Source organism: Barbus barbus, assembly GCF_936440315.1.
Source record: "Barbus barbus genome assembly, chromosome: 29".
Lineage (NCBI taxonomy): Eukaryota > Metazoa > Chordata > Actinopteri > Cypriniformes > Cyprinidae > Barbus > Barbus barbus.
The window spans coordinates 4,649,412-4,677,410 of record NC_136757.1 but is presented as its reverse complement, the minus strand read 5'-3'; the positions used below and the strand labels follow the sequence as shown (position 1 = coordinate 4,677,410).

The following is a 27,999-nucleotide window of genomic DNA, read 5'->3' as shown; positions in this document are numbered from 1 at the left end:
CGAATCGAGACAGAGATATTGTCACACGTTTTGATAAATTTCTCAGTAAGTTGACGTTTTATGATAAAAACAAACAGTGGTCTCTTCTGTGGTCAGGGAGGGGTGGGGGAAAGGCAGAAGTGGGCAGGCTTGTGTTTGCGTAACTTTCTCTTGAGGAAAGGCTTTATTTCACCAGTCGCTGTTTTACTGTGGAGGTCTGAAAATGAGAGGAGTCCTGATGTTTCTCTCGTTTTGTTTGTTTTCTCCTCTTGACTGTAATCAGCAAGGCTTGGTCCCCGAGGGTAAGGCTATGATTTCACTCACTACTGCAGTTTCACCAGGATTGACATGCTTAACGTTAGGTAAAGTTAGATATCCCTTCTCACAGATATCAGGATCATGTTTTATTTTTAGTAAAACTCTAGTAACCATGCATTTTTGTTTTATTGATTACCATTTGTATAACCACAGTTTTACTACAAATACCATATGGTTAGTGTAGCAAAACCATTGTTAATTTGTGCTTACCGTGATTTAACTATAGTAGTTTTGGTCATTTGAGGTAAAACCATGGTGATACATGACAATAAATGACTCTAAAACAATGCAAAATGTTGTTACATTGTACCTACACGCTCGCTTTCTCCTAAGCAGATATTATTATTATCTTTAAAGTAACCTAAAGTATCCAAGAAGGTTGTAAATGATAGATCAGCTGAAGAAGTATCACTTTTGCAACAGAATAAGCCAGATTTATAGGCTACAGTAAACTCTATTCCAGCTGTGCCTTGAGTTCCTGTCTGATCCTCAGAGGAGAGCAGTGGATGTGGGATAAACCCGTGCTCGTCCAGCACAGACAGAGGAACTGGAGGCTTGAGGAAGCTTCTGGACATTATTTGAGTTTTCTCTGTCTCAGGAGATCTTCTGGTGCTGACGGTGGCCACGCAGGAGACCGATGGCTTCAGACGCTTCTTGAGATCTGCAAAACACTTCAATTACACCATCAAGGTGAAGCACTTTATCAGCAGTTACTGCTTTAAAATAGTCACCAACAGTGTTGGGGAAAGTTACTTTTAAAAGTAATGCATTACAATATTGCGTTACTCCCTAAAAAAGTAACTAATTACGTTACTTAGCTACGTTTTATGGAAAGTAATGTGTTACTTTTGCGCTACATTTTAAATATTAATACAATAAGTTCTAATTATAGCAAATGTTAAAGCCCTTTCACACCAAAAAGTGTAATGAATAATCCTCAGGCTGAAGGAAAAGTAAATTCACGTCTGTACAGTAGACCGCAGGAGAAGAAGGTTCAACACTCTTCAGCAATAAAAAAAACAATTGTTAGTTTATCTAAAGTCATTTTTGCTTATTAGTATGGTTGAACTGGATCATCAAAGGTCAGCAGCAAATACATTGATTAATAATAATGCAAAAACATTTAATTATTGCAGGTTTGCGTCATATTCTGAGTTTGCATTTCACTGCTTTGATGTATGCTAAATTTCATCATTCTCATCATTGATATAATACACAAAAACATAATTATATACTATTTAAATAAAGTATAAATCATTACTACTGTACCTCTAATTTATGCTGATGTTTTTCTTTTGATTTCAGGGCTAGATATGACCTTGACATTTGTGTTAGAAGCACGCTATATAACACAGTTCACGGTCTATACTCTGCAGACTGATGCCTGCCATTCCTGTTTTTTAGGTTCTTGGAAGGGGTGAAACATGGAAAGGTGGAGATTACATGTCTCCTCCAGGTGGAGGGCAGAAAGTGCGCCTGCTGAAGTCTGCTCTGGAGGACATACAGGAGGAGAACAAAGTCATTCTTTTTGTGGATAGGTAGTAATGTCCATCATAATTATACCTGCAGTATGCTGATTTGTCTGTACAGTCTCAGCAATCAGTGTTGATCACTGACAGTAACGATTGTTTATGCTTGGGCTTTCCACAGCTATGACGTGATCTTTTCTTCTGGTCCAAAAGAGCTGCTGAAGAAGTTTCATCAGGCCAAACACAGAGTTGTGTTTTCTGCCGAGACGCTCATCTGGCCAGACCGTCACCTGGAAGACAAGCATCCTCACGTCAGGGAAGGGAAGAGGTTCCTTGGGGCAGGAGGCATGTATTCCTCTCCTGTTCTGTTACTGTTACTCAAGAGCTTTAGATGTACTATTAGCTCAATTCTGTATATTTTTGAATGTTATGAATCATTATTTACTCAAATTTCACAATGATACGTGATATGATATGAGTTATTGGTGTGTTCAAGTTCTCCTGGGACGTTGAACGTAAAATCTCCTTAGTTGGCACAAGATGTCAGTGTCCTTTTCTACAAACAAATACGGCAATATTTTTTATTCTACGTCTGCAAAATGATGAATGAAGAATGTGCATCAGTGTGTTTTTGCTTTTTTATGTTTTTATTCAATATATGGAGGTGTGTAATCTGATTTATTATATGTTCTATCATAAATGTGCAATACTGTAATATTTTGTATATGCGATTTTGCTAGTTTTATTGTAAATGAAACAAAATAATAATTTAAACAAAAATTACAGTCAATACACAAAGCTACAACCAACTCAGAAACTGGAGCTCAAAGACAATAAAGAGTTTCCCACTCGTAATTATGATATAACATCATAATTATGGTGTTGATGTGCGTTCAACTCATAAATACGATCTTTCCAACATGACTTGAATGCATCATGTATTTCACCACAAAATCAAAAGAGTAAATGAATACATTTTATTTAATTTAAATACAAAGAGGCTCTTTTTAGGACCATTAAGATCAACAGTAAAAAAACAAATGGTCCCGTGTTTGAAAAATCATTACAATTAAAACTACGCATATACAATTGTACTTTACTTTTCTGATTGCATTAGTTGCTATATTACGGAAGTTCTAAGCGGCCATGCATTATTATAATTTTTCTGTCTAGTTTTCTCGTGATCACGACTTAATTTTCTCGTGATCTCGACATAACGAAAGTTGCGCCCGTCACACACACAACACCTTCAATATTTGGGATGGTACTTATACCATATTTTTATTTTTATTATTTCAGTTTGAGTGAGTCCCTGATCAAAGTAAAAGCGAATACGATCATCCATGATGCTGCGATGATGCTGCTTCTATAGCATTTTCTCATGCCGAATACACAGAGAAAATTAAGTCGTGATAAAGACAAAACTTTCGTTATGTCGAGATCACGAGAAAATTAAGTCGTGATCATGAGAAAACTAGACAGAAAAATTATAATAATGCATGGCCGGCCGCTTAGAGCTTCCGTAGCTATACACTGTAAAAAAATTTTAGCCAACTTAAAAGTTTAAAGCAACCAGCTTCAGCAGATTTTTGAGTTTTCTCAACTTATTTTTTAGGACATTTCTCAACCTTTTGTTGTATAAACTAAAGAATCTTGCTGAAGCTGGTTTCCTTAAACTTTTAAGTTTGCCCAACTTTTTTTTTTTTTTTTTTTTACAGTCAATATAATTGGGTTTTTATTCATTTCAAAGGCCTTCAGCGATTATGAAATTATTAGTTTAAAAGTCATTGCACACTGATTCCAAAAATTTCGGACGAAATTTTTGCATGTTAAAAAAAAATAAATACGACCTCACGTTGTGTCAATCACGTTTACACACTGCCTCCAAAACTTTCGTCCGTCATAACTTCGGATCAGGTTCGATTTTCTGCGTTTTCGCATCCGTAACATGCATTTTGATAGGAAAGGATGACGAATACGAAAAAAAAATGAAAAACCCATGCAAAAATTTCGGACTCAGTGTGCAGTGACCTTAACAGTGAATGAATGCTTAGGTTTTGGAGGCAATGGTGCATGCAACAGAATGGAAGCAAATCATAGCATGTAATAATATCTTGTATCACCAACTAAATCTCTTTTAACCTTCTAGCCTATGTAGAGAGTTAACTTTACCATAAAGAACTGCTTTACTAAGGCATTGAAGCTTCTTCCTTTTTTATTTTCCTTTCTCACAATGTTCCAGAAACACTCATACTTACAGAGTGATGTCAGAGACTAACAAACAGATAACAATCCGAACATACTTTACTGCCATCTGTGGTCTCTCTGAAAATCCGCTCTCTTCCTTCTTTTCATGACTAATAATTAAAAGATAAGTTTAAATCATCCGTTACACATCTAAACCAGATAATCATAGGTTTTGTGTCTTTTCTATTGTAACGCTAGATCTTTTGGTTTTTTTCTAGGCTTCATTGGCTATGCACCTAACCTTCAAGAGATGCTTTCGGACTGGTCAGGAGCAGATGGTGACAGTGACCAGCTCTATTTCACCAAGATCTATATCAACCCGGAGAAAAGAGTGAGTGTTTGAGTGTAGCGTGGTTTCCTAAAACATTATTGCTCCGTTTTAAGATATTTAGGCTTGTTTTCAGAATGCACATTTATGTTCACAGTTTCAGTAATGACCCATATTAAATGTGTTTATGCTGCGTTTTGACGTTTTCTTCGCTGTCATTTCCTCTTTAGAAATCTATAAATATAACTCTGGACAACAAGTGCAGATTGTTCCAGAATCTTCACGGAGCTCTTGGTAAGTGTGTCATTTTGTGTCCTGCTTTAGAAATACAGCTGTTTGGAGAACATAAACTCTATTTAAACTTTAAGAAGGCTTCTGCAAAATTTTTACTAGAATCAGCCCTCCCTCAAACATCCCTTTTTTATGGTCTCCAAAGTGCAGCATCAGTACAGTTCTTGCTCTCTGATACCTGCTGGGACGTTTCCTCTTTCTGTAGCCTTTCAGTTTGAGGAATTGCTAATGCAATGCTTTGCTGAGGGTCTCAAATGCTGATTGGTTTCACGTGGACTGAAGCATATGTGAGTTTAAAGCTGCGTTCTGCTCGGCTGGCAGCTGTAGTTTTGACTCTCTGCCAGATTGTGGGAGGAGAGTGAGTTTCCCAGTTGCCTGTAATGCATTTGTGGCTGGAATGTGAATGAGCTGACTGTGAGATGTGCCTGTGCACACCTCACACCTCACCACACCTGTCCATCGCAGCTGGATACTACAGCCCAGGTGTGCCACACTGCAGCTGGAGTTGGGGTCCAAGAAAACACTGTTTATTGTGTTATTATAGCACATAAATATTAAGGTATGCTGCCATTTGTAAGAGATTAATAACTATAAAGTAAACAAAGGTTTGTAGACTACTAGTTCATATAAGATCAGTAATTCAGTTTAAAATGTCTGTATAAATTGACCCGAGTAACTAGATTCACTTTGAATTTTATGACAAAATTGGCTTTTTCCTGGTCTGAAAGTGTATTTCGATGAAAAAAAAAGGGCTACACTTTATTTTAGGCTGTTGTTACAGTGTAATCATGCTGTACATAGTGATATTAATTGACAGCATGCACTTATTAAGCGTTACGGTTAAGGGTTTTGATTTATCATGCAATTATTTACTGTTTTTGCATCAGTAAGTACAAGTAATGTGAAACAAGGACACTGTACAATAAAGTAATACAAACACTTTAAATGCATTGCATATTAATATTGATGCAGCAGCTTTTAGTAAAGCAAGAAGAAGAACATTAGTGTGAATTTTGCTGCTATGAATCCCTCATTCATCCTCAGTTAATATCACATCCATTAGAATTCATTTCCTGGTACTTCATCATCTGTAAAGTTCACTGTTTAGCTTCAAAAGGCTGTTTAAAAAGCTTCCTTTCTATTTCTAGATCAGAGGTATCCAGAGAGATTATTTCAAACATTTATGGAGGAAATCCTTTATAAGTGGGCCAGTGGATACTTATGGCCATGTAACTACACAGTGATTCAAGCAGAATTCAACTGTAGAACTGAATGAAGATGTGGAATTTTAATCAGAATGTTAATGCTAATCATTTTTTAATTGCATGAACAGATGAGGTGGTGCTGAAGTTTGAAGATAGACGTGTGCGAGCCAGAAATGTGCTTTATGACACGCTGCCTGTTATTATCCATGGCAACGGACCCACCAAAGTAAAACCATATACTGTTATAATCCAAATAACTGTAATGTAAAAGCAAGATCTTTTCTATAGCTTTCTGTCTTCTTCAGTTTAATCATTTCCATGACATGCTGTTTCTTTCAGCTTCAGATAAACTACCTAGGGAACTATATCCCAAATCTGTGGACATTTGAGACTGGCTGCACTATTTGTAACGAGAATCTACGACCACTTTCTGGACTCCAGGTGGGCCTTATGTTTATTAGTATAACCATCAATATTTACTATCATTGCATTAATCGTGAAAGCCATTTATAAAGGTGTTTAGATACATTATTTTATCTATTTGTGTTTAGATTCAATCGCTTTATATAAAACAACTTTTACAGCGCTCCACATATGACATGAAGGGAGAAAACAAAAAAACAAGATAATGTGGCCACAAATTAAAGGGATAGTTTGTCACGGTCGGTGGTTGTAGTAATAGGCGCCCACACAAGAGAATAACAAAAAAGGTATATTTAATAGCATCAACGCACTCTAAACCATTTACAACATTAAGATCCTACAAACACAGAGGGAGAACTGAGGACTTATAAAGGGAGTGGAACAAACGAGGAAACAAGGTAATTAATAGAACACAGGTGATGAATATAACTAATTAACAAAACTGGGTCATGAACTAAAACAGGAAGAACCAAATATGGGCAGAAAGGAAACTAAACAGAAACAGATATATTACAGTATCTCCCCCTCCCGGAAGGTGCGTCCCGCACCGTAACAGTAACATCAGGGAGGGGGGGCGGGCGTCCTGGAGGCTGGAGCAGGACCAGGATAGGACAGGGGAGCCTCCAGGACGGATCAGGAGCCTTGGGAGACCATGGCAGGACTGGAGATTCGGGAGGCCATGGCGGATCTGGAGCCTTGGGAGGCCATGGCAGGACTGGGGATTCGGGAGACCATGGCGGATCCGGAGCCTTGGGAGGCCATGGCAGGACTGGAGATTCGGGAGACCATGGCGGATCCGGAGCCTTGGGAGGCCATGGCAGGACTGGAGATTCGGGAGGCCATGGCGGATCTGGAGCCTTGGGAGGCCATGGCAGGACTGGAGATTCGGGAGGCCATGGCGGATCTGGAGACTCAGGAGTCCATGGTGGATCAGAGTCCTTGGGCGGCCTTGGCGGATCGGGGTCCTTTGTGGCCTTGGCCTTTGGCCTGGCCACACAGACTGGGACTATATGGCCCCCCCCCAAAATTTCTTTGGGAAAGTTCCCCTCTGGGGGCCACATTGGAGGAGAGGGCTCTTGGGGGCGCTCGGGAGGAGCGGTAACCTGAGGGCGCTCTGGAGGAGCGGGCACTTGGGGGCGCTCTGGAGGAGCGGGCACTTGGGGGCGCTCTGGAGGAGCGGGCACTTGGGGGCGCTCTGGAGGAGCGGGCACTTGGGGGCGCACGGGAGGCGCGGAGCTGGACGGAACCAGCGGAGACGAAGGAGAGCTGGACGGGACCAGCGTAGATGCAGGAGGGCGCTCTTGCAGCGCAGACACTTGAGGGCGCTCTTGCAGCGCAGACACTTGAGGGCGCACGGGAGGCGCGAAGCTGGATAGAACCAGCGGAGACGAAGGAGCGCTGGACGGGACCAGCGGAGACACAGGAGGGCGCTCTTGCGGCGCGGACACTTGAGGGCGCTCTTGCAGCGCGGATTCAAAGGGGCGCTCTTGTAGCGCGGACATTAGAGGGCGCACGGGAGGCGCGGGGCTGGACGGGACCAGCGGGAACTCAGGTGGGCTGGACGGGACCAGCGGGCACTCAGGTGGGCTGGACGGGACCAGCGGGAACTCAGGTGGGCTGGACGGGACCAGCGGGAACTCAGGTGGGCTGGACGGGACCAGCGGGAACTCAGGTGGGCTGGACGGGACCAGCGGGAACTCAGGTGGGCTGGACGGGACCCTCTTGTGAGGTGCGGGGATAGGCGGACACAAACGAGGAGCAGGCACAGGATGGCACTGGCGAGGAGCAGGCACTGGATGGTACTGGTGAGGAGTAGTTTCTGGCGTGAGCATGGGAGCCGAGAATTCCGGGGGAAGAGCCTCATCCAATAGCCCCCTGTCCTTAACCTGAGGCGTAGGCGGCGGAACCCTCTTCACCGCAGCTGGCGCAACGTTCATCGCCCTTTTCGGCGGCTTCCTCCTCGCCGCGGGCGGAACATTCATCGCCGTGTACGGCGGGATCCTCTTCGCCACGGATGGCGAAACTATAGGGTTGGGCAGGCGGGAAGAGCCGTTGGCGAGGTATGTGGAGGACCCCGGCGAGGAATGAGCTGGGGAGACGCTGTGCGTTCCTGCTGGAGCAGAATGACGAGTTTGGGGAATCTCCTCGACTTCTTCGTCGAGTCCATTGAGGAAGAAGATTAAGTTAATGAGCTCGATCAGGGAAAAATCACCTCTTGGAAGATCGCAACGTATTACCTCGTCATCCAACCCCAGCAGGAAACGCGCACCCAGAGCTGCGTCGTGCCAGCTCACCTGGTTGGCGAGCTCGAGGAAAACCTCCACATATCGCGCCAACCTCAGGCCGCCTTGCCGTAACCTGCACAGCGCGACTTCAGCCGGAGTCATAATTTCAGTGGTCACCGGCGTTCGTCTGGTTTTCTGTCTAGGTCGGATCTTCTGTCTCGGTCGGTGGTTGTAGTAATAGGCACCCACACAAGAGAATAACAAAAAAGGTATATTTAATAGCATCAACGCACTCTAAACCATTTACAACATTAAGATCCGACAAACACAGAGGGAGAACTGAGGACTTATAAAGGGAGTGGAACAAACGAGGAAACAAGGTAATTAATAGAACACAGGTGATGAATATAACTAATTAACAAAACTGGGTCATGAACTAAAACAGGAAGAACCAAATATGGGCAGAAAGGAAACTAAACAGAAACAGATATATTACATAGTTCACCCAAAAATGAAAATTCTGTTAATAAAAGTTTAATAGCTGCACATTTTCACTGTTTAAGTCATAAGCATTTATAGACACTTCTATAAGCAGCTAAAACATAGACATTTCAACTGACGAGTTGAAAAGCTTTAGCTGAATAATTGTTTGTCTATTTTTGTCTGCAGGAGAGTGAATATCCTGGGGTGGTCATTGGGATCTTCATCCAGCAGCCCACACCCTTTGTCACGGTGTTCTTTGAGCGCTTACTTAACCTCAAATACCCCAAAAACCGGCTCCAATTATTCATCTATAATCAGGTAAAATATTAGGTTCAGATTTATAACTATAACTCTATGCATTTTTTAACAGTTAAGCAGTAACTATGTTTCCGTTCAAAGTTACGAATTAAACTTATGTGCAAAATTGGAATATTGCATAAAAAATTTTCGGAAAAGCACCGTTTCCATCCAGTGAGTTGAAGAGAACAAAATCACTTCCTGATTAAATTGCGCTAAATATCACTCCATTCCAACGTTATGTTCAATACATATAATGAGGGACAATACTTTGGATTTCTATCTTTTGCAGGAATCACACCATGAACCCCACGTACGCACATTTCTAGAGAATCACGAATCTGAATATCAGGGTGTGAAGCTGATTGGACCAGAGGAGGATATAGATCCTGTGACCTCACGTAATATTGGCTTGTAAGTGGGCTTTTCAATATTTATTTTTTATCTTTAATGACCATATCAAACAGCATAGAGTTTGTCATTGCACAAATGGCTTCTCTGAGCTTTGAATATTCCATTGATCTCTATTTCTATTTCTGCAGCGATATGTGTCGGGACAGCATTGACTGTGAATACTTCTTCAGCGTAGACGTGGATGTGGTTTTAAAGAATGAAGACACACTTAGAATCCTTATTGAGCTCAATAAGTAAGTGAACAAATAAGACTTGAGGTACAATGAAGGCAAGTATGTTTTCTTTGGGTTACACTTTATTTTAAGGTGTCCTTGTTACAGTGTAATTGTACATTTAAGTAATATTAATTAACTACGTGTACTTACTATATGATTAGTGATAGGATTAGTTACTTGCATGCAATTATGCATAATTTAGTAAGAACATGTAACGTGTAACAAAGGAGTTGTTGAGTTCATGTCCTCTATTGAAATATAGTAATGTGACTATAAAGGAATATTACAGATATTTGACAAGTAAAGCTGTATGGACAGCATGCACTATTACTACACGTACTGTAATGCACTTAAAATAGAAACCTGTGGGACAAATTGTGGAAGATTTAAAAGCAGAAATGTGAATGTGTTTTATTACATGTCTTGCATGAATTATACTACTTTCTAATGATTTTTCAGCATCATTACTCCAGTCTTCAGTGTCACACGATCATTCTAATATGTTGATTTGCTGCTCAATTCTTATTATGGTAAACATTACTTATCAGTATTAATGTTGAAAACATTTTTGCTGATTGATATTTTTGCGTAAACTGTGAGAGGATACCATTCAAAAGTTTGGGGTAAGTAAGGTTTTAAAAAATAATGTTTTCAGCAAATAACTTTTATTAATAACTGAGCACCAGTAATAATTAATCAATTTGAGCATTAAAATCAGCATATTTATATGATTTCTGAAGGATCGTGTGACACTGAAGACTGGAGTTTCCCTGATATTGATATTTCTGATACTGATTTTTTTTCGGATTCACATAACTCTAAAGTTTCATGCTCATTTGATATATAATTACCTTGTTTTTTTTCTTTCTAATGATTTGATTGTAATTATTTTTGTTTTTCATAGGCCTTTCATTGCACCAATGGTGACCAAACCCGGGCGTCTGTGGACAAACTTCTGGGGCGCTCTCAGTGCAGACGGGTACTACGCCAGATCAGAGGATTACGTGGACATAGTTCAAAGAAACCGTGTGTAAGTTGGTGTTTAGTTCATTTCATTTGTTCTGTGATATGATTGAGAATCCAGAGATACACTACCAGTCAAAAGTTTTTGAACAGTAAGATTTGGAATGTTTTTTTTTAGAATTCTCTTCTGCTCACCAAGCCTGCATTTATTTGATCCAGAAAACAGCAAAAGCAGTAATATTCTAAAATATGTTTACTATTTAAAATAACTGATTTCTATTTGACATTTTTTTCAAATGTAATTTATTCCTGTGATCAAAGCTGAATTTTCAGCATCGTTACTCCAGTCTTCAGCGTCACATGATACTCACTCTAATATGCTGATTTGCTGTTCAAGAAACAATTTATGTATTATTATTATTATCAATATTTAAAACATTTTTTTTTCAGGATTCTTTGATGAACAGAAAGATCAGCATTTATTTCAAATAAAAAGCTTTTGTAACATTATACACTATACCAGTCAAAAGCTTGGATTCAATATATATATATATATATATATATAATTTTTTTGGGGTGGGTGGGTGGGGGTTATAGAAATTAATACTTTTATATAGCAAGGATGCTTTAAATGGATCAGAATTGATGATAAACACATTTATAATGTTACAAAAGATTTCTATTTCAGATGAATGCTGTTCTAATATACTCTTAATATAATAAGTATATTAGAGTGATTTCTGAAGGGTCATGTGACACTGAAGACTGGAGTAATGATGCTGAAAATTCAGCTTTGATCACAGGAATAAATTACATTTTACCATATATTCAAATACAAAAATGTTTTTTTAAATAGTAAAATTATTTTGAAATTTTACTGTTTTTGCTGTTCTTTAAATCAAATAAATGCAGGCTTGGTGAGACAATTCTTTAAAAAAACGTACTGTTCAAAATCTTTTGACTGTTGGTTTTGATGGACGGAGGTCTAGTATGATGTGTATATTTCACTGCTCAAATACATATGAAATTCATCAAACGGCAAACGGTCCTCTGGTGCTTCCACAGGGGTTTGTGGAATGTGCCATACGTCTCTCACATATTCCTGATAAAAGCCGATGCATTGAGGACTGACCTGAAAGATCCTGACCTGTTTGAATCCGCAACGCTAGATCCGGATATGGCCTTCTGCTCCAAAGTTCGAAACAAGGTCAGACATTAAACTCAAGAAATAAATAATATGTCTTACATCTAATAAGTATATATTGCTGATTGATATCTATAAGTTTCGTTCCTAGGGTGTCTTCATGTTCGTAACAAATATGCACACTTACGGTCGAGTTTTATCGACTGAAAATTACCAGACAAACCACTTGCACAATGATCTCTGGCAGATCTTTGAAAATCCTGTGGTAAGATAAAATCACAACATTTAATTACATATTATACAAGACATTCTTGCTTTAATGCTAGTTTTTTGCCTTATTGCTCTTTCATTTTTCCTTGGAACAGGAATGGGAGGAAAGATACATTCATGAGAATTATTCCAAAGTTTTGAAAGATGGTTTCATAGAAATGGTGAGTTCTCTAATAAGGCATCCGATCAGAGGCGTCATGCCCATTCAAACCGACGGGGCACGTGCCCCCTCAGATTTTTGAGCCAAGTGGATTTTGAATGCAGTTTCACACAATCACACCGGCGTGATTAGATCATTCGGTGCGTCATATCATCAGCTGCTAAATTCAAATCTGCGTTCTCTGGCTGGCGCTGAGCCAGAGACAGATGCGTTTTACAGCGCTGTGCTTTATAACCAATCACACACGATGCTGTTGAGCTTATGAATGGCGTTCAGATGAGGCACTGCTAAAACGCCACTGTTTTGTTCACTCTCTCGCTGAATGAATTGTGCTCTCTGATGAATTCTTTTGTCAGAAACAACATAGTGCAGATGTGCGTACGAATGCAAGATATTCATTTCACAGTGTAAACAGCTTCAGTGATTTTAATGGGAGCTTTTGAGAGTGCTTGTAAATGCTCTTTGCTTTCTTTCTGTACAGTGAAAGTGTTATAATTAGTAAATTACAATGTTTTTAGTAAATTCACATTAAATACAAAGTCAGTCGTATTAAAATTGTTTTATGGCATGACGGGTTTTTATGTGTAGTTAATAGATTACAGTATTAGGCTACTTTGCCCATCGCCCATTATAGATGAACTAACATAATCTATAAACTAAAAGTGCAAAATGCATTTACTTACACATATTTCAGAATCGAGATATTTCATGATAGAGCTAACACGTTTGGGAATATTTTGAATAAAAAAGGAAGAAAAAAAAAACATAAGCCTAAATCAGTTATATGTGTCTTGGCTGCTGTGTGTCACATGACAAATAGCAACCCCCCCAAATCATACTGACCCCAAACCTGTGTCCAGTCTTATGTAAAGTCCTTATACTATATTTAACGTGTTTGTAATTGTCTGTGTAGCCGTGCCCTGATGTGTACTGGTTCCCTGTGTTCACCGACCTGGCCTGCAAACATCTCATTGAAGAGATGGAACATTTTGGCCAGTGGTCAGGAGGCAGAAATGTGGTATGTTGTTGTTTTCCTGTATCAGCCTCATGCTATTTACCTTACTTTACGATTTACTTGAGCATGATTATGATTTCTTTTGCTTTTAGGACACTAGGATCCAAGGTGGATATGAAAATGTCCCAACTATTGATATCCACATGAATCAGGTGGGCTACGAAAAAGAATGGCACAAGTTCCTTTTGGATTATGCAGCGCCAGTCACTGAGAAAATGTATCCAGGATACTACACAAGGGTAAGACTTACTTTGTTCTCCTGAAGAAGTAATTATATTTCAACTCCCCAAAAAAAATGAAAAGAAACAAGTAGTATTTTGATAGCATTTATAGTATTTGTGTTGTGCAGAATACATACTGGATAGCTTTACTAAGCGTAGAAACTATTGTGGGTTTTATAAATGTTTTTTGAACATTGAATTAGAAAATTAAGATTGACTTTAGTTTCCTTCTAAACTTGAATTATTTGCTTTTGGTTGATTTAATTATTTCAAATGTTGAAAAACCTGAAACTGTAGTTTCCAGCATGCTTTGCATAGGACTTAATGGGGTTAAATAGTATAATTTTTTTGAAGTTTTGTTTGTTTGTTAGAACATAATGAAAAAAAAATTTATTTTTTTTTCATTATGAAAAACATCTATGACCTATGAGACATGTCTAGTCTTCATGCTCTATGTTTACTATGGTTTCACTAATAATAAACATATATTGCATGAAGCATTCATATTTGTCAATGCCCATGTTGATTGAGTATTAAAAACTTGAAAAGTATTAATTTAAGGTACATTTAGAACAGATAAAAATGTGCAATTAAGTTGTGATTATTCGCGAGTTAACTCATGACAATCATGCGATTAATCGCGATTAGGGTTAGACAGCCCTAAATTAAAATGACTAAAATGAAATGTAGGCTTACGCTGGTAACTCATCACTGGACTTTCCTCGTCAATCTAGGCTATATTTTTTCACACTTTTCTCATTCTCACTAATTCAAGTTTTTATATGAATGAACCTCTGAAGGGAACCGATTGTCTTCAGAAAAGTTTCGATGGCATTTTCATTTTACCTGATAAAGTATCATTTATGAGCTGAGCGCTGCTTTGTTTACAGCCGTTACCTGGGAAACCATTATATTTCTGACGTTCCAAAAGCACCTCCTACTGGCAGAGAATGAATGTGCATTTTCAATAATCCAGTCTGCAGTTTTTGTTCAGACCAATGCAAAAATCCACCCAAATAAACCCGTTTTAAATAATATAATAATTTATACTTCTGACACATCCGTTTAAAAAAAAAAATGGTTTAAAGGTTCAATAGTGAGGTTTATCATTTTAATATTTATTTAGTTTTTTTGTTAAAACTTCTGCTATTTCGTGGTCTACAACATAAAAGAATAAACGTCTGCTAAATGAATAAATGTAAATGAAAAAATCTCGTTATAACATGTACATGAAAAATGTAGAAACGTTGGACACAACTATGGGGCACCATTGTGCAGCAGCAAGCATGACGACAGAAAAGGAGCCTCAAGGTTGATCTAGGTATGTGTGCAAATGTATAGGGCCCCATTCCTATATTTGCCTGGGGCCCCCAGTTCACTAAATGAATGCTGCATGATGACTCTGCATCTGTGTGTGTTTGTCTCCTGCAGGCTCAGTTTGATCTGGCGTTTGTAGTCAGATATAAACCTGATGAACAACCTGCACTAAGACCACATCATGATGCCTCTACTTTCACTATCAATATAGCGCTCAATCAAATGGGGGTCGACTATCAGGTGAGTGGAAACATGGTTATGATGCTTGGCTCTGCTATACGCAGTTTTCGTTTTGTTAAATGCTTGTTTGTTACACTAAAAAATTAACCGACTCTGTCTTATTTAAAGTGCATTTTTATATTGTTCTAATCGAAAATCTTGTTTTCCTGGTTACTGTGAATCATGGTAACTGATTTGTTACTGTTTTGTTCAGTTGTCCAAAAGCAAATAACACTCCCCATAAAAAAAAATTAAAAGAAACAATTTTGCTTAGTATTTTTTTGATAGCATTTATAGTATTTTTGTTGTGCAGAACACATACTGGATAGCTTTACTACACTATTGTAGGTTTTATTTTTTTAACATTGACTAACAAAATTAACATTGAATTTAGTTTTCTTCTAAACTTGAATTATTTGCTATTTGTTGATTTAATTATTTCAAATGTTGAAATACCTGAAACTGTAGTTTCCAGCATGCTTTGCGTAGGACTTAAAGGATTAGTTCACTTTAAAAAAAACTTTTGCTGATAATTTACTCACCCCCATGTCATCCAAGATGTCCATGTCTTTCTTTCTTCAGTCGAAAAGAAATGAAGGTTTTTGATGAAAACATTTCTCCATATAATGGACTTCAATGGGACCCAAACGGTTCAAGGTCCAAATGAAAGGTTCAAAGTTTCAGTGCAGCTTCAAAGGGCTTTAAACGATACCAGACGATGAATAAGGGTCTTATCTAGCGAAACGATCGGTCATTTCAAAAATAAATAAAAAAGTTTAAGTTTTATAAGCACAAATGCTCGCCTTGCTCTGTCCTGTGATGCGCGTCACGTAATACGCAATTACGTTGAAAAGGTCACGGTTGACTTAGGCGGAAGTACCGAGTCAGTGTTTACAAATGTGCGGAAGGAGGACCAGATACACATATTCAAATGTCTTTGTGTCAGTTTATGGTTTAAAATGCCCATTTCATGTGCGTATCCTGGGTGTTTTAATATTAAAAAGCCTACTGACTCGGTACTTCCGCCTACCTCAACCGTGACCTTTTCCACGTCATTGCGTATTACGTGACGCGCATCACAGGACAGAGCAAGGCGAGCATTAAAACTTAAACTTTTTTATTTATTTTTGAAATGACCGATCGTTTCGCTAGATAAGACCCTTATTCATCGTCTGGTATCGTTTAAAGCCCTTTGAAGCTGCACTGAAACTGTCATTTGGACCTTGAACCGTTTGGGTCCCATTGAAGTCCATTATATGGAGAAATGTTTTCATCAAAAACCTTCATTTCTTTTCGACTGAAGAAAGAAAGACATGGACATCTTGGATGACATGGGGGTGAGTAAATTATCAGCAAAAGTTTTTTTAAAAGTGAACTAATCCTTTAATGGGGTTAAATAGTTTTGTTTGTTTGCTAGAACATAAGGAGAAAAATCTGGATAGTTTAATGTTGTGCTTTCAAACGATTAATCCCATCCAAAATACAAGTTTTTGTTTACACAATATATGTGTGTGTACTGTGTATATTTATTATGTATACATACATACACACACACACACATGCACTTATATATTTAGAAAATATTTACATGCATATATTTATATAATTTACATTATATATAAATATATTTAATATATAAACTAGTTCCGTCAAAATTCGCGCGTTAACGCAGGCGATACATTTTTTCAGTTTAACGTGTTACAATTATTTAACGCCGTTAACGCAGGGGCGGGGCCTAGGGTTGGCCACCCCACTCATAACTGCTAATTCGGTCCTTTTTTTCTTGACAAGAAGTGCATTTATTCAGTTGCGCGCTTCAACTTCACTTCAGCGAAACTGGTCTGACCTGAAATGGGTCAGAAAAGGTAAAGAGATTTGAGAGAAAACACGATGCGTATTAGATCCGAATCACGTTCAGCAGCGGCATCTCTTAAAGAAATAGCCACCAAAATAGCCTAATAACCAGCTGCTGTGATGTCTGTTCATCAAAGAACAAAAGAAAATCAATAACTTTTATAGTTTTAAGGATTCATCTGTATTTAGTTTAGAATTTAGTGTTTTAAAACTTTATTCAATTTCTGTATATTTCTGCTGAGGGGCACAGGTAGATAAATATGACATTTATTATATTATGTGAAGATTGTTTCAAGTTCACTTAAATTAGAAGTTATTTTTAAAGTCTAATACATGTTAAAATTGATAGCTCTTAATTATAATGTAAAGTTGAATGGCTCTACTCAATGGTTAAATATTAGGGGGAACCATTTTTAGGGCAATTGGTATCAGTGATACTGGCCTTCAGTCATAAATATTAAAAATATACTGTCTTTATGTTGCTTTGGACATTCATTTGAAGATTGCATGTGAAATTATTGCAATATAAAAGTATATTTAAAAACTTTAATGTGAGGTGGGATTAATCGTGATTAATTTCAGAAAAATGTGTGATTAATTAGTTATTTTGTGAATCGATTGACAGCACTAATATAAACATAACATTCATCTTAAATATATACGTGCATGTGTGTGAATTTATAACATACACAGTGCACACACATATATAATGTAAACAAAACCTTTTATTTTGGATGGGATTAATCACTAGTTTAATGTTATGTTTGGATTTCGAATCTTATAATTCAGTGATGTGACAGAAAAACAAAAGTTGGCCAAAGTATAATTTTTTAGTGTAGTTTAATGCAATGTTTATAAATTATTATTAGTAGTAGTAGTATACAGAACCTATTCTACAGTTATATAAATATATGGTTTCTTCGTATCTTGAATTTAAGGCATGCAAAGTAACTACTGGCTGGTAAAATGTTCATGTTGTAACACAGCAGCATGTCTTGACCTGCAGCTCTCCTGAAAGCGTGAGATGTGGAGATACAGAAAGTGTCTCTGGCCTGGGAAGGCCTTTCAGTCTATTCTTTTTGGATGTAAATTATTATAATACATTTTTCCTGTGCATCCCAGTTTTCTCCTTTTTATGGAAGCCCATTTCTGCCACTGAATAAAACTAATAGAAAAGGTAATTGCAACTTTTGATCTCTCAATTCACAATTTTTCTCAGAATCGCGAGATGCAAACGCATGTTAAAGTTGCATTGCATGTTATAAATTCAGAATTGTGACATATAATCTCGCAATTTTGAGAAAAAGTCAATATTGCGATTTAAGAAATGTTTATATATCACAATTCTGACTTGATATGCAATTACGAGAAAAAAAAAAAAATCAGAAAAGCAGGTTTATATCCTGCAATTCTGACTTAAAAAGTTGAAATTTTGAGTTTATATCTTGGAATTCTGTGAAAAAAAAAAAAAAAAAACACGAAATTACGAGGAAGAAAATCAGAAAAATCAAAGTCAGCTTTTTTACTTTTCATTCAGTGTCGGAAATGGGCTTCCATACCTTTTTCATGCTTGTAAAGTGAAACATTTCCCTTTAAATATGTGTCTGCTATTGTAAAGCGGTTTGACGGAATAAGAGGCGATTGTATTAACGATCAGTGACTTTCTGTTCAGGGTGGTGGATGCCGGTTCTTGAGGTACAACTGCTCCGTTAAAGCTCCCAGGAGGGGCTGGGCGCTCATGCACCCCGGACGCCTCACTCACTACCACGAGGGTCTGCCCACCGTAGAGGGGGTCAGATACATCGTTGTCTCATTTGTGGACCCTTGAACTAATTTTGAATGGAAACTTGGATATGCTTTGAATTCTGAAGACTCTAGAATAATCGAATCATGTTGACAGTGCCTTGTGAATATGCCTGTGTATATATATTTACATGTTTTTTGTTACGCAAAGGCATCTTTTGATAACGATTCATGCAATATGTGACTTCTATGCAGTGACATTTTACCCATTTATTTATTGTCATGTATTGAAGGGATTATTCCATACAGATGACGTGGATTTTGATCATGTATCTGTCCTTCCTTCACAGGTTTATTGAGTAGTTTTCTTGGTTGATGCCCATCAAGCAATTAGTGTTGCTGATTGAAAACAGTTGCTTGTTAGTTATGGATCAGTCATTGGAAGAAAACAATAAAGAAGAGAAACAATTGTAATGAGTAATGGTATATAATTATGTCTTCAAATAAAAAATAAAGTCCTGTTCATTTTTAATCTGTATGATTTTCACAAAATAAGCAATAGTACTTGTGTCTGCAATTTTTTTGTTTTTAATTTATCATCTCAAAATATGTTTTAGCTCTGTTATGAAACTGATTCCTCCCCATAATCCATTTTATGATTTAGAAATTTAGAAAGCTTCTGGCAAAAAGTCAGGCTTTGGTAGTTTAATGGGTCTAAAATAGGTTTTTTTTTGTTTTATTAATCTTTAATGTTTCTAAGTGTTATTTTAGAACATGTAAAGCTGTGACTTTTCTCTTCACAATTGGTTAAATTACTAAAAATATTAATTTTAAATATTAGAATTCAAGAATGTGAGGTGGATTTATGTTTGTATGTCATGAACAAATCTCTGGCTTTAACTGAATAAAACGGAATAAAACCCGCAGCGCGCGCACGTCGCACGTCGATTACGTAAAAGCTAGCGTCAGTAGCTACATGCTAAAATAATGGCGACCGAGCTGTCAGGAATATATTGTTGAACACGCGTATTTGTGTTAAACGTCAAGCTAAAAACACACTATATTGATGTGGAAAACGTACATCAGCTTTTTGACTGACTTGCATGGGTAGTTATGAACACTGCTTTCACGCCAGTGCTGTAATCTGATGAAGGTTTATTTGTTGTTTATCACGGATCTGGTGTCGGTTTCAGAGAAACTCTTCCAGAAGAGGATTTCAGGGTTTATTACGAGGATCAACATGCTTCTGGACTGATTTAAGAAATAATCACTCCGCCCTGGCTGGTAAACAGATTTGATTATAGAATATACAATGACGAATATGTATATATAAACTATCGCTAGGTTTATAATATCACCGTGTCTCAGTTTCTTAGGAATATTTGAACGTTTTCAGCGATAGAAAAGTGAAAGGAGATGGGATTACATCACTGTCTGACCCTGGGCCACAAAACCAGATTTATGCATCATCTGAAAGATGAATAAATAATCTTTCCATTGTTAGGATAATAGGACAATATCTGGCGGAGATGCAAAAAAATCTAAATATTGAGAAAATCGCCTTTAAAGTTCTTAGCGATGCATATTACTAATCAAAAATGAAGTTTTGATATATTTATAGTAGGAAATTTACTAAATATCTTCATGGAACATGATCTTTACTTAATATCCTAATGATTTTTGGCATAAAATAATTTTGACCCATACAATGTATTTTTGGCTTTTGCTACAAATATACCCCAGCGATTTAAGACTGGTTTTGTGCTCCAGGGTCACATATATGTATATATAATGAAAGATTATAAAATATATCACATGTCTCTCTGACAGCCAGTCTCTATAAGCAGCAAGAGAGCGTCAAGGGGGAGTGGCCTGCCGTTTTTAACCAATTAGAATCACGCTTCCCCTGTCCATCATTTTGCGCTTACGCTAATATTCACACGGGATTGGCTAACGTGTTTTAGGGGGCGGGATTTAGTGGGGAGGTCGTGTGGTTGATGCTAGAAAAACGACTGAAATGTATTTTAAATTGGATATTATTATATTTTATTATACTGTGTTGTACATATAATATACTACATATTATTATTATTATACTATATTTTATGTTTTACGTATTCAGGCTTGTTGAATGTAAAAATCAGTCACGTGATTACAGAGGCGTGGATTGGAGCTGAACGCTGCTGTCAGTGACATTGAAAGTATTCTTCACTGGAGCTGTGACTCTTCTAGTCTGTCTGATCCTGTTCAATCTGAGCTAAAGACACCAAAGGTGCTGCTGCTGTTTGTCTCGGGATCTGGAGGAGACTGCTGCTGTCGTGACTCTGATATTAGTGTGTGTTATGGGTTATAAAATGATGATTGCATTTTATCAAGGCTCTGTGTATGTGATCGGTCACTGAAAAAGCAAATGCTGGGCAGCTGATAGGGCTTATTTGGTCTTCACTATTTTATACACGCTCCCACACACATTGCCAGGTAAGACTGTTGTTTTATCAGTAACCTGTGTTTTTATTTCTTTTTAAACAGTGGTTTAAACTGCTAAAACGTGCGTGTGTTTAAAACATGTTGATAGCGTTCAGCTAAGCAGATCTCCCAAAGTATGTTGTATAATTCATAGACATTGTGTGAACGTTTGAGAATTTGATTGAAAGTATGCACTAGTAAGAATGCTTGCATATTATTAAAGGGAGTGTATGGGAGTGTGTCCTCTGCTTATCAAGAGCCTGATAAAGGACATACTTGTGTGGCGTACAGAGATCTTTAGTATACAGGCAGCACCTGTAGTAGCTATGGTGGTTTGGCAGAAACTTGTTACTATGGTACAATTTTTTTTATGGTGCAAATATTTATAGGGAACACCTTTTGCAGACTTTGGTGATCTAGCAACTACGTTGCCATCTGCTAAAAAAAATAAAATATTATTTATTTATATTTAACGTTCAGAAGCAATATAGCCTACCTGGTAATGCACAGGCAGAATGCTGTTTTCTACACACAGGAAACCAGATTATTGGCATGAGGCAGAGGGTTTTGCTGATGATAAGTTATCAGGTTAAGTCAACCTCTGTTGTCTGGTTACCTTATTTTAAGGGCAGACAGACATCTGGACGCATTATTGACGTTGCATTTGTTCTTTTAGTCCGTGTAGTGAAGGTGACTTTCCAGAGCGCATGAACGCTTGATCTTGCACGTATCTTACCAACTGCAGCTCCAGAATCTTTAATATGACACCACTCAGATGTTCAGAAGCACCCTGACATTACCAGCGCTGAATGTTAATAGTGTACGGCTGAGGTTATGCTCATGCACTGATGGCCAAATTTGGCTTGGTTTGAAGAAAGGGTCTCAAGATCTTTAGTTTTCTGAATATACGAAGGCCTGACTCAAGTAAAGTATTCTTGTTCGCTTGTTTTCTTGTTTTTATTGAATCATCACAGTGATATCGTCACAATTTCTAGTCCTGTGTCGTTTTCTCGATCTTGTGCATCCTCAGATATGCAAACGAATAGTTTTGAAATTTGCTGAAATCTCACAAATGCATTTAAAACATTCCAAATAATCCTGAATGAAGTTTTACTTTGAGGCTATATAAGCTCCTTCTGCATCCATGAATAAAGAGAGAATTATATTAGTGGCTGACTGATATATAACCAATGCAGGTATATCAGACAAATATTTAGCATTTTTGAATGATCAGCATTGATCGATACATTTTCTGTAGTCAGAAGCCAGACTTTTATTTTGACAATGCCTACAACTTTAAATCACTGATTTTAAAGTATGTGGTGCCATATATCCATTTTCCAACCATGTCATAATATATTCAAATCATATTTACTGTGCATAAAGCTAGCCGGGAATATTTATTTTAGAAAAGATGATTCCCATTGCGCACAAATTTATCGGAGTGCAGATGTCCTTTTAGCTCATGTTTTTAACAATTTCTTTATTTGTGAAAAATACCCTAATAGGATCGATTTGATTACTTTGTAATCAACTTATTAAATATTTTTTTTTAAATTGGATTTCAAATATTTCTTTATAACTATTAGTGTATATATTATATAAGATTTATTGTAGAGCTAGTCATGCATGTATTATTTAACATCTTTAAACAGTGTAATATCCATATCGGTTATTATTAATATATTTATAAAGGTGTCAGTTTAGTGTCGTCAAGCAGAACAGACAAACTAAAGAGTGATTGTCCAGTAATGTTTTCAAGGCGGGTGTTAATGAATGGTCAGATAGGGAAATTGTTTAAGTTGATTGTTCATAACTATCAAATGAATTGCAATAATGTCAAAGTTCAGTAAGGAAGGCAATTCCCCCAACTCTTCTAGAAACTGTGGTAAGCACATTTGGATGTGTTGTTGAACTCGGCTCTTTTGGGCGACGCAGCATTTCCCATCAACACATGGGACTTAACAATAGCTCTGAGCATTCCAGTTAGACAGCAACATAGCTGAATGTTTCTTTTTCTTTCTTCAGAGCAGTTCTCTGGGTGTGTTGTGTTTGTGTTTAAGACAGAGGGTTTGCAAGTGTTTGTGTTGTGTATTTCAGTTGCAGAACATGTCTTGTTTCACCTCTTTATAAGATTGAACAGCTAGAATTTGTGAACTTTAAATCCTGCAGCTCCTAACAAGGACATGTGTTGCTTTACTTGGGGCTTTAATGTCATTGTTGATTTGATGCCAGTTGAAACCGAATGCAGCAGTACATGATTGGAGATTAGTTGTGCTTAAATGCTGTCATTTAGATTTTGAAATGCACAAGTGTAGTTTAACAGGCCCATTTTTTTACTTAATGTTGAGCAATATAGATTTTGTTTTTGATCGCCGTTCCGATGTCTTAGAGAGCAGGGTGATATGAAGCTGATGTATATATGATATTGCACTGTTGTAGTAAATAACATGCTTAAAATTTGCTGCAATGAACAAACATATCAATTGGTTAAGACATCAAGTAGGATAACAAATGATTTTTTTCTTTTTATAATCTGATCTCAAAAATGTAAGTGTGCTTAATGGGTACGTTTACCCTATTCAAACACTAGCTGAATGCCGATGGTATATGAGAAAGCATTACTTTCTTTGTTTAACAGTTTCGTGTAATGGTTTATTACACAGCACTGTTTAAAAGACAGTAAACTAATAATGAAGACTGGGAAGACACTAATGAAGAATGAGAACACAATCACAGCCGTTTTGCGAAGTGTTAAAACCACTCTGATCAGCCTAGCAACACCTTGGTAACTACTCAAAACTGTTTTGTGATTGTGAGCTTTTTTTGTTGACTCATCTCCATCTTTATTTTCTAGTGAGATGTCTCTGGTTTTCCCGCGACCCAATACCAGTGTGATCGGCAAGAAGGACAAGCGACTCATGGCTGAGGTGAACGCCTCCCCGCTCAAACACTTCGTCACCGCCAAGAAGAAGATCAACGGCATCTTTGAACAGCTGGGTGCCTACATCAAAGAGAGTTCAGCCTTTCTAGAAGGTGTCTGCTTTCATTACCTCTGGCCATTCGTTTGTTCCACTCCTTGTCTCAGTAGCTCAAAGCACACTGCTGCGTGCTGGTCATCTGTCAAGCTGATAAGAGAAACCTGGTTGATTGTGACTAGCATAGCTCAGATAGCAAAGACCGGTTACGTAATAGACAGGGAGACGGCTGAAGGCTCAGGGAAAAGCATGGCTTAGTCAGCGTATCGTGTGTAAGGAGTTTTTCTATGAACATCTCAGGTTTTCTTCAGGCAAGGTCTTACAAATTTACCCTGGCAGCTCATAAGCTCATAGCATTTTACTTAAAGGATTTTGGTCTCATGTTAGGTTTAATTGAGGCCAGTCACATTTTAGCAAAAATTGCCAAAGCTTACTGAGTTTACACTGAAAACCAGTTCTGTGTCTAACCCTGAGATATTTACTTCAGCATTTGTATTTCAATGCTGAATGAGATCTCAAATTGTTGAGAAGAGGTTTATTATGACTTTTCTTAGTGATTTAACATTGAGTTATTATAAAATAAATATAAACGCATCGTTAAGTGAAACAGTTGTACTGTATCTTTCAGCATACCTTCTGATGTTCATTTGTGTTTATTTTGTGCTATAACTTGTATTAAAGCGGAAGAGACCAGTGTTGCTGCTTGAACTGAAGCTGCTACAGCGATCTGTAATGCAAAACAGAATTTATTGTTTGTATTTTGTGATAAAATGTACAGGATTTGAAAGCTGAGACTTTGTTTCTTATAGGAAGTAACGAAGCACAAAGCTCTTTGGGTCTCACACTATATTAGGTGGCCTTAACTACTATGTGCTTACATAAAAAAATAAGTACAATGTAGGTGGTGCGTTACAATTTTAGACAAGTTGGAGGTTATTCTAACTTTAAGAGGTTACATAAATATAAAATAGCAGTTGAGAAGTAGTTTACTCTCAACAGTGTTTTGTGAATATCATAGAGACTTGAATGTTGGCTCTTTTAATTTGGACCACTTACCAACCACCTAGCATTCCCCCAAAACACCTTAGCAACTGAATAGCAATGCCCTGATAACCACAAAGATTGATGTAATCTTGGTAGTGGCCTTTAATTTTGAACATCAAGGCATTTTGAAGTTGCAAATGTTGAAGTACTTAAGTCAAGTGTAGTTTAACTGGTCTCTTTTGTTGACAGAAACCTACAGCAATGAGGAACTGGATCCTGTCACTACAGAGGAGCAGGTGGCGGAGGTGCGGGGATACCTGTCCAAAGTGGCAGGGATCGGGGAGGTCCTGTCCCGCAGACACATGAAGGTGGTCTTCTTTGGCAGGTACAGTGTTTGATGGCATCAACGCAAAGTTTATGTACATTGTCTTCATTTTTTATGTGAATGCTTGGCATTCAGTCGCTTGCCATAAATTTGAAGAATAATTTGTGATTAAGTCACACCATTTGTGTTAACAGGACAAGTAACGGGAAGAGCTCTGTCATTAACGCCATGCTCTGGGACAAAGTGCTGCCGTCTGGAATCGGGCACACCACCAACTGCTTCCTACGAGTGGAAGGCACTGATGGCAATGAATCTTTCCTGCTCACCGAGGGATCGGATGAAAGAAAAAGTATTAAAGTAAATGCTCTCTACCTGCTTAATTGTCATAATGGCATTCCTAAGTGATCTTGGATGTCTCTTTCTTTTGTTTGAGTGTGTCTGACATGCTGAGTCAGATAAGATCCATGCTGTGGGATTGGGAGTGGAAATTGGCCTCTTGTGTAACTCAGTGCATCTCTCTATAGCAACCATAAATGAGCTTTGCACACCGTAGGTGCTAAAGAGGGTGTGTAATCTCTTTAGTCTGACATGAGCGGAGACACCCTGTAGAGCTGCTCTTGTTCCTACAGATTTCAGGAACACCGACCAAAACTGTGGCCATGTGATGCAAGCTTGGCTGCTCTTTTCCAAAACCTTGTGAGCTGTCTTGAAAGGCAGCATGTCAAGGCATCATATGCACACTTCTGATTTGAAGGCTGGTCATAAATTCTAAGGCAGCATCTAGGGCTGGGTATCGAGTTCGAACTTTTTAGGCACCAACCAAATTGCCTTGATACCTTCAAGTATCGAAAAATGTCTTGTTGTTCGGTACCACATTTCAGAGGTATTTAAGTTTGAGAGAACCCACTCAGTACCAATCAAAATGTTTGAGTTTTTGTTTAAAATATTGTAAACAATGTTGAGATTTGTAGCTATATCGCTCAGCCAACATTCTAACGTTAAACTCTCTAATAAAGTGAGTTAAATCTCTCGTTCAGAGCGCTGTATGGGTTTACTAAAGCTTACTAGGTTCTGGAACAGAGCTCCTGTAGAGTGTACTGTGTATATAACAGTTAGTTAAGTAATGGAAATTAGAACAGTGTGTGAAGAATTTGCATTAGAAACCATATTTACACTTTAAACAAAATTTTTTTTTTATCCATATCGATTCTGAATGCAGTTTCAGTGCTAATTTTCTAGAGTACCGTCACTGTGCTGTCACACACTTTTGATGATTTTAGGAAGAAAAAATTAAAAAACAATTTTAAAAAATAATTATGTATATATCTATCTCTCTCTCTCTCTCTCTCTCTCTCTCTATATATATATATATATATATATATATATATATATAAGCAAAAATAATATAATGAAATATTATTACTCTACAAATTAAATAAAAAATATTTAAATTAATATTATGTAATATTTTAAAGCAATGATAGTAAATGTTGTTCAAACATTGTTACATGTAGATAATTCATAAACATGTAGATGACCCACTATCAGCAAATACTGATACTGTCATTGATATATTGTGCATAATACAGTGTTCATACAGTGTGTTCAAATGGGAAAATAATGAGCAGATAATGTCAAAGACAAGTTATAAGGCTGAAAGTTTTGTTGTCTATCTGCCTGTGCTAAATGAACCTCTCTGGATCTTGCCTGACTGTACATGAGCTCCCGTCTATAATTACACCCACATGAGTCGGGGGCTTTTTCCTACCAGCTGTCACAAGGTCACACGTTTTTGTCCTTTAGGACTTGTCTCATGACCTCTCCTCTGCGTTGATATATTACAGGGCTGAGGAAACATGTACATGCACACGTAAGAGCACATTCTGAATGCTGGGAATGAACATATAACTGTGTGTGTGTGCATAAAAAAGACACACTAACAGTTTTTTTAAAAGTTGTATTTATTTTAATTCTTGCATCTAGACATTTAAAACTGAGATTAATGAAAAAAGCATGACATATAGATTATTTTTTATTATTATTAGTGCTGTCAAATGATCAATCGCGATGTATCGCATCCAAAATAAATTTTTGTAAATTGATGTCTGGGATTTGTCTGCAGTTCTATCTGACTTCTGATGACTTGCATACATGCAGAACAATGGTCAGCAGCTAAATATAGCCCTCAGGCAGTGTGAACAGAGCAGCTGGCTGATAGACGTGTGTGCTCTCATCAGGATGTGAGACGCAGCCGTTCTCTTAATGCTTTTCCCAGAGTCTCTCTCTGTCTGAAAGAGGCCATTTCCGTCTGCCCTGACTGCATGTACACTCCCTGATGACATAAACAAATGCACTCCATTCCTAAGAGTGGGCCAAAGGTCATACGGTTTCCTCTGCCAAGTCTTGTAGTTTTATTACTGATCCTTTACTTTCTGGTGTGTGCTTGCAATCATGGATTTGTTTAGTTGGAAAATCTCACACCTACAGGTCTGCAAATTTGTAAGAT

The 27,999-nt window shown here is 37.7% G+C and overlaps 2 protein-coding genes across 4 annotated transcripts in view; both read left to right on the top strand.

The window, feature by feature from the left end:
* Nucleotides 1–121: 121 nt before the first annotated feature.
* Nucleotides 122–19,288, top strand: LOC306849728 (procollagen-lysine,2-oxoglutarate 5-dioxygenase 1-like). The gene is made up of 19 exons (XM_079384991.1): nucleotides 122–281; nucleotides 896–987; nucleotides 1,702–1,835; nucleotides 1,948–2,111; nucleotides 4,232–4,344; nucleotides 4,512–4,575; nucleotides 5,906–6,003; nucleotides 6,117–6,218; nucleotides 9,095–9,226; nucleotides 9,498–9,619; nucleotides 9,748–9,852; nucleotides 10,739–10,864; nucleotides 11,863–12,004; nucleotides 12,093–12,206; nucleotides 12,307–12,372; nucleotides 13,285–13,389; nucleotides 13,479–13,625; nucleotides 15,039–15,164; nucleotides 18,670–19,288. Exons 1-19 carry the CDS (start codon nucleotides 203–205, stop codon nucleotides 18,823–18,825), a joined length of 2,187 nt encoding a protein of 728 aa, XP_079241117.1. The 5' UTR covers nucleotides 122–202; the 3' UTR covers nucleotides 18,826–19,288.
* The window catches only part of LOC306849727 (mitofusin-2-like), a 25,819-nt gene continuing 12,882 nt past the window's right edge, over nucleotides 15,063–27,999 (top strand). Inside the window, exons 1-4 of one of the 3 annotated variants that reach the window (XM_079384990.1) lie at nucleotides 15,063–15,164; nucleotides 24,064–24,242; nucleotides 25,418–25,553; nucleotides 25,688–25,850. In XM_079384990.1, coding sequence (XP_079241116.1) covers nucleotides 24,068–24,242; nucleotides 25,418–25,553; nucleotides 25,688–25,850 — 474 coding nt within the window. In that variant the 5' untranslated portion in view covers nucleotides 15,063–15,164; nucleotides 24,064–24,067. Of the gene's footprint in view, nucleotides 15,165–19,892; nucleotides 20,025–21,079; nucleotides 21,219–24,063; nucleotides 24,243–25,417; nucleotides 25,554–25,687; nucleotides 25,851–27,999 lie in introns of those variants that run through there. The other 2 variants (XM_079384989.1, XM_079384988.1) reach the window with 2 other exon arrangements.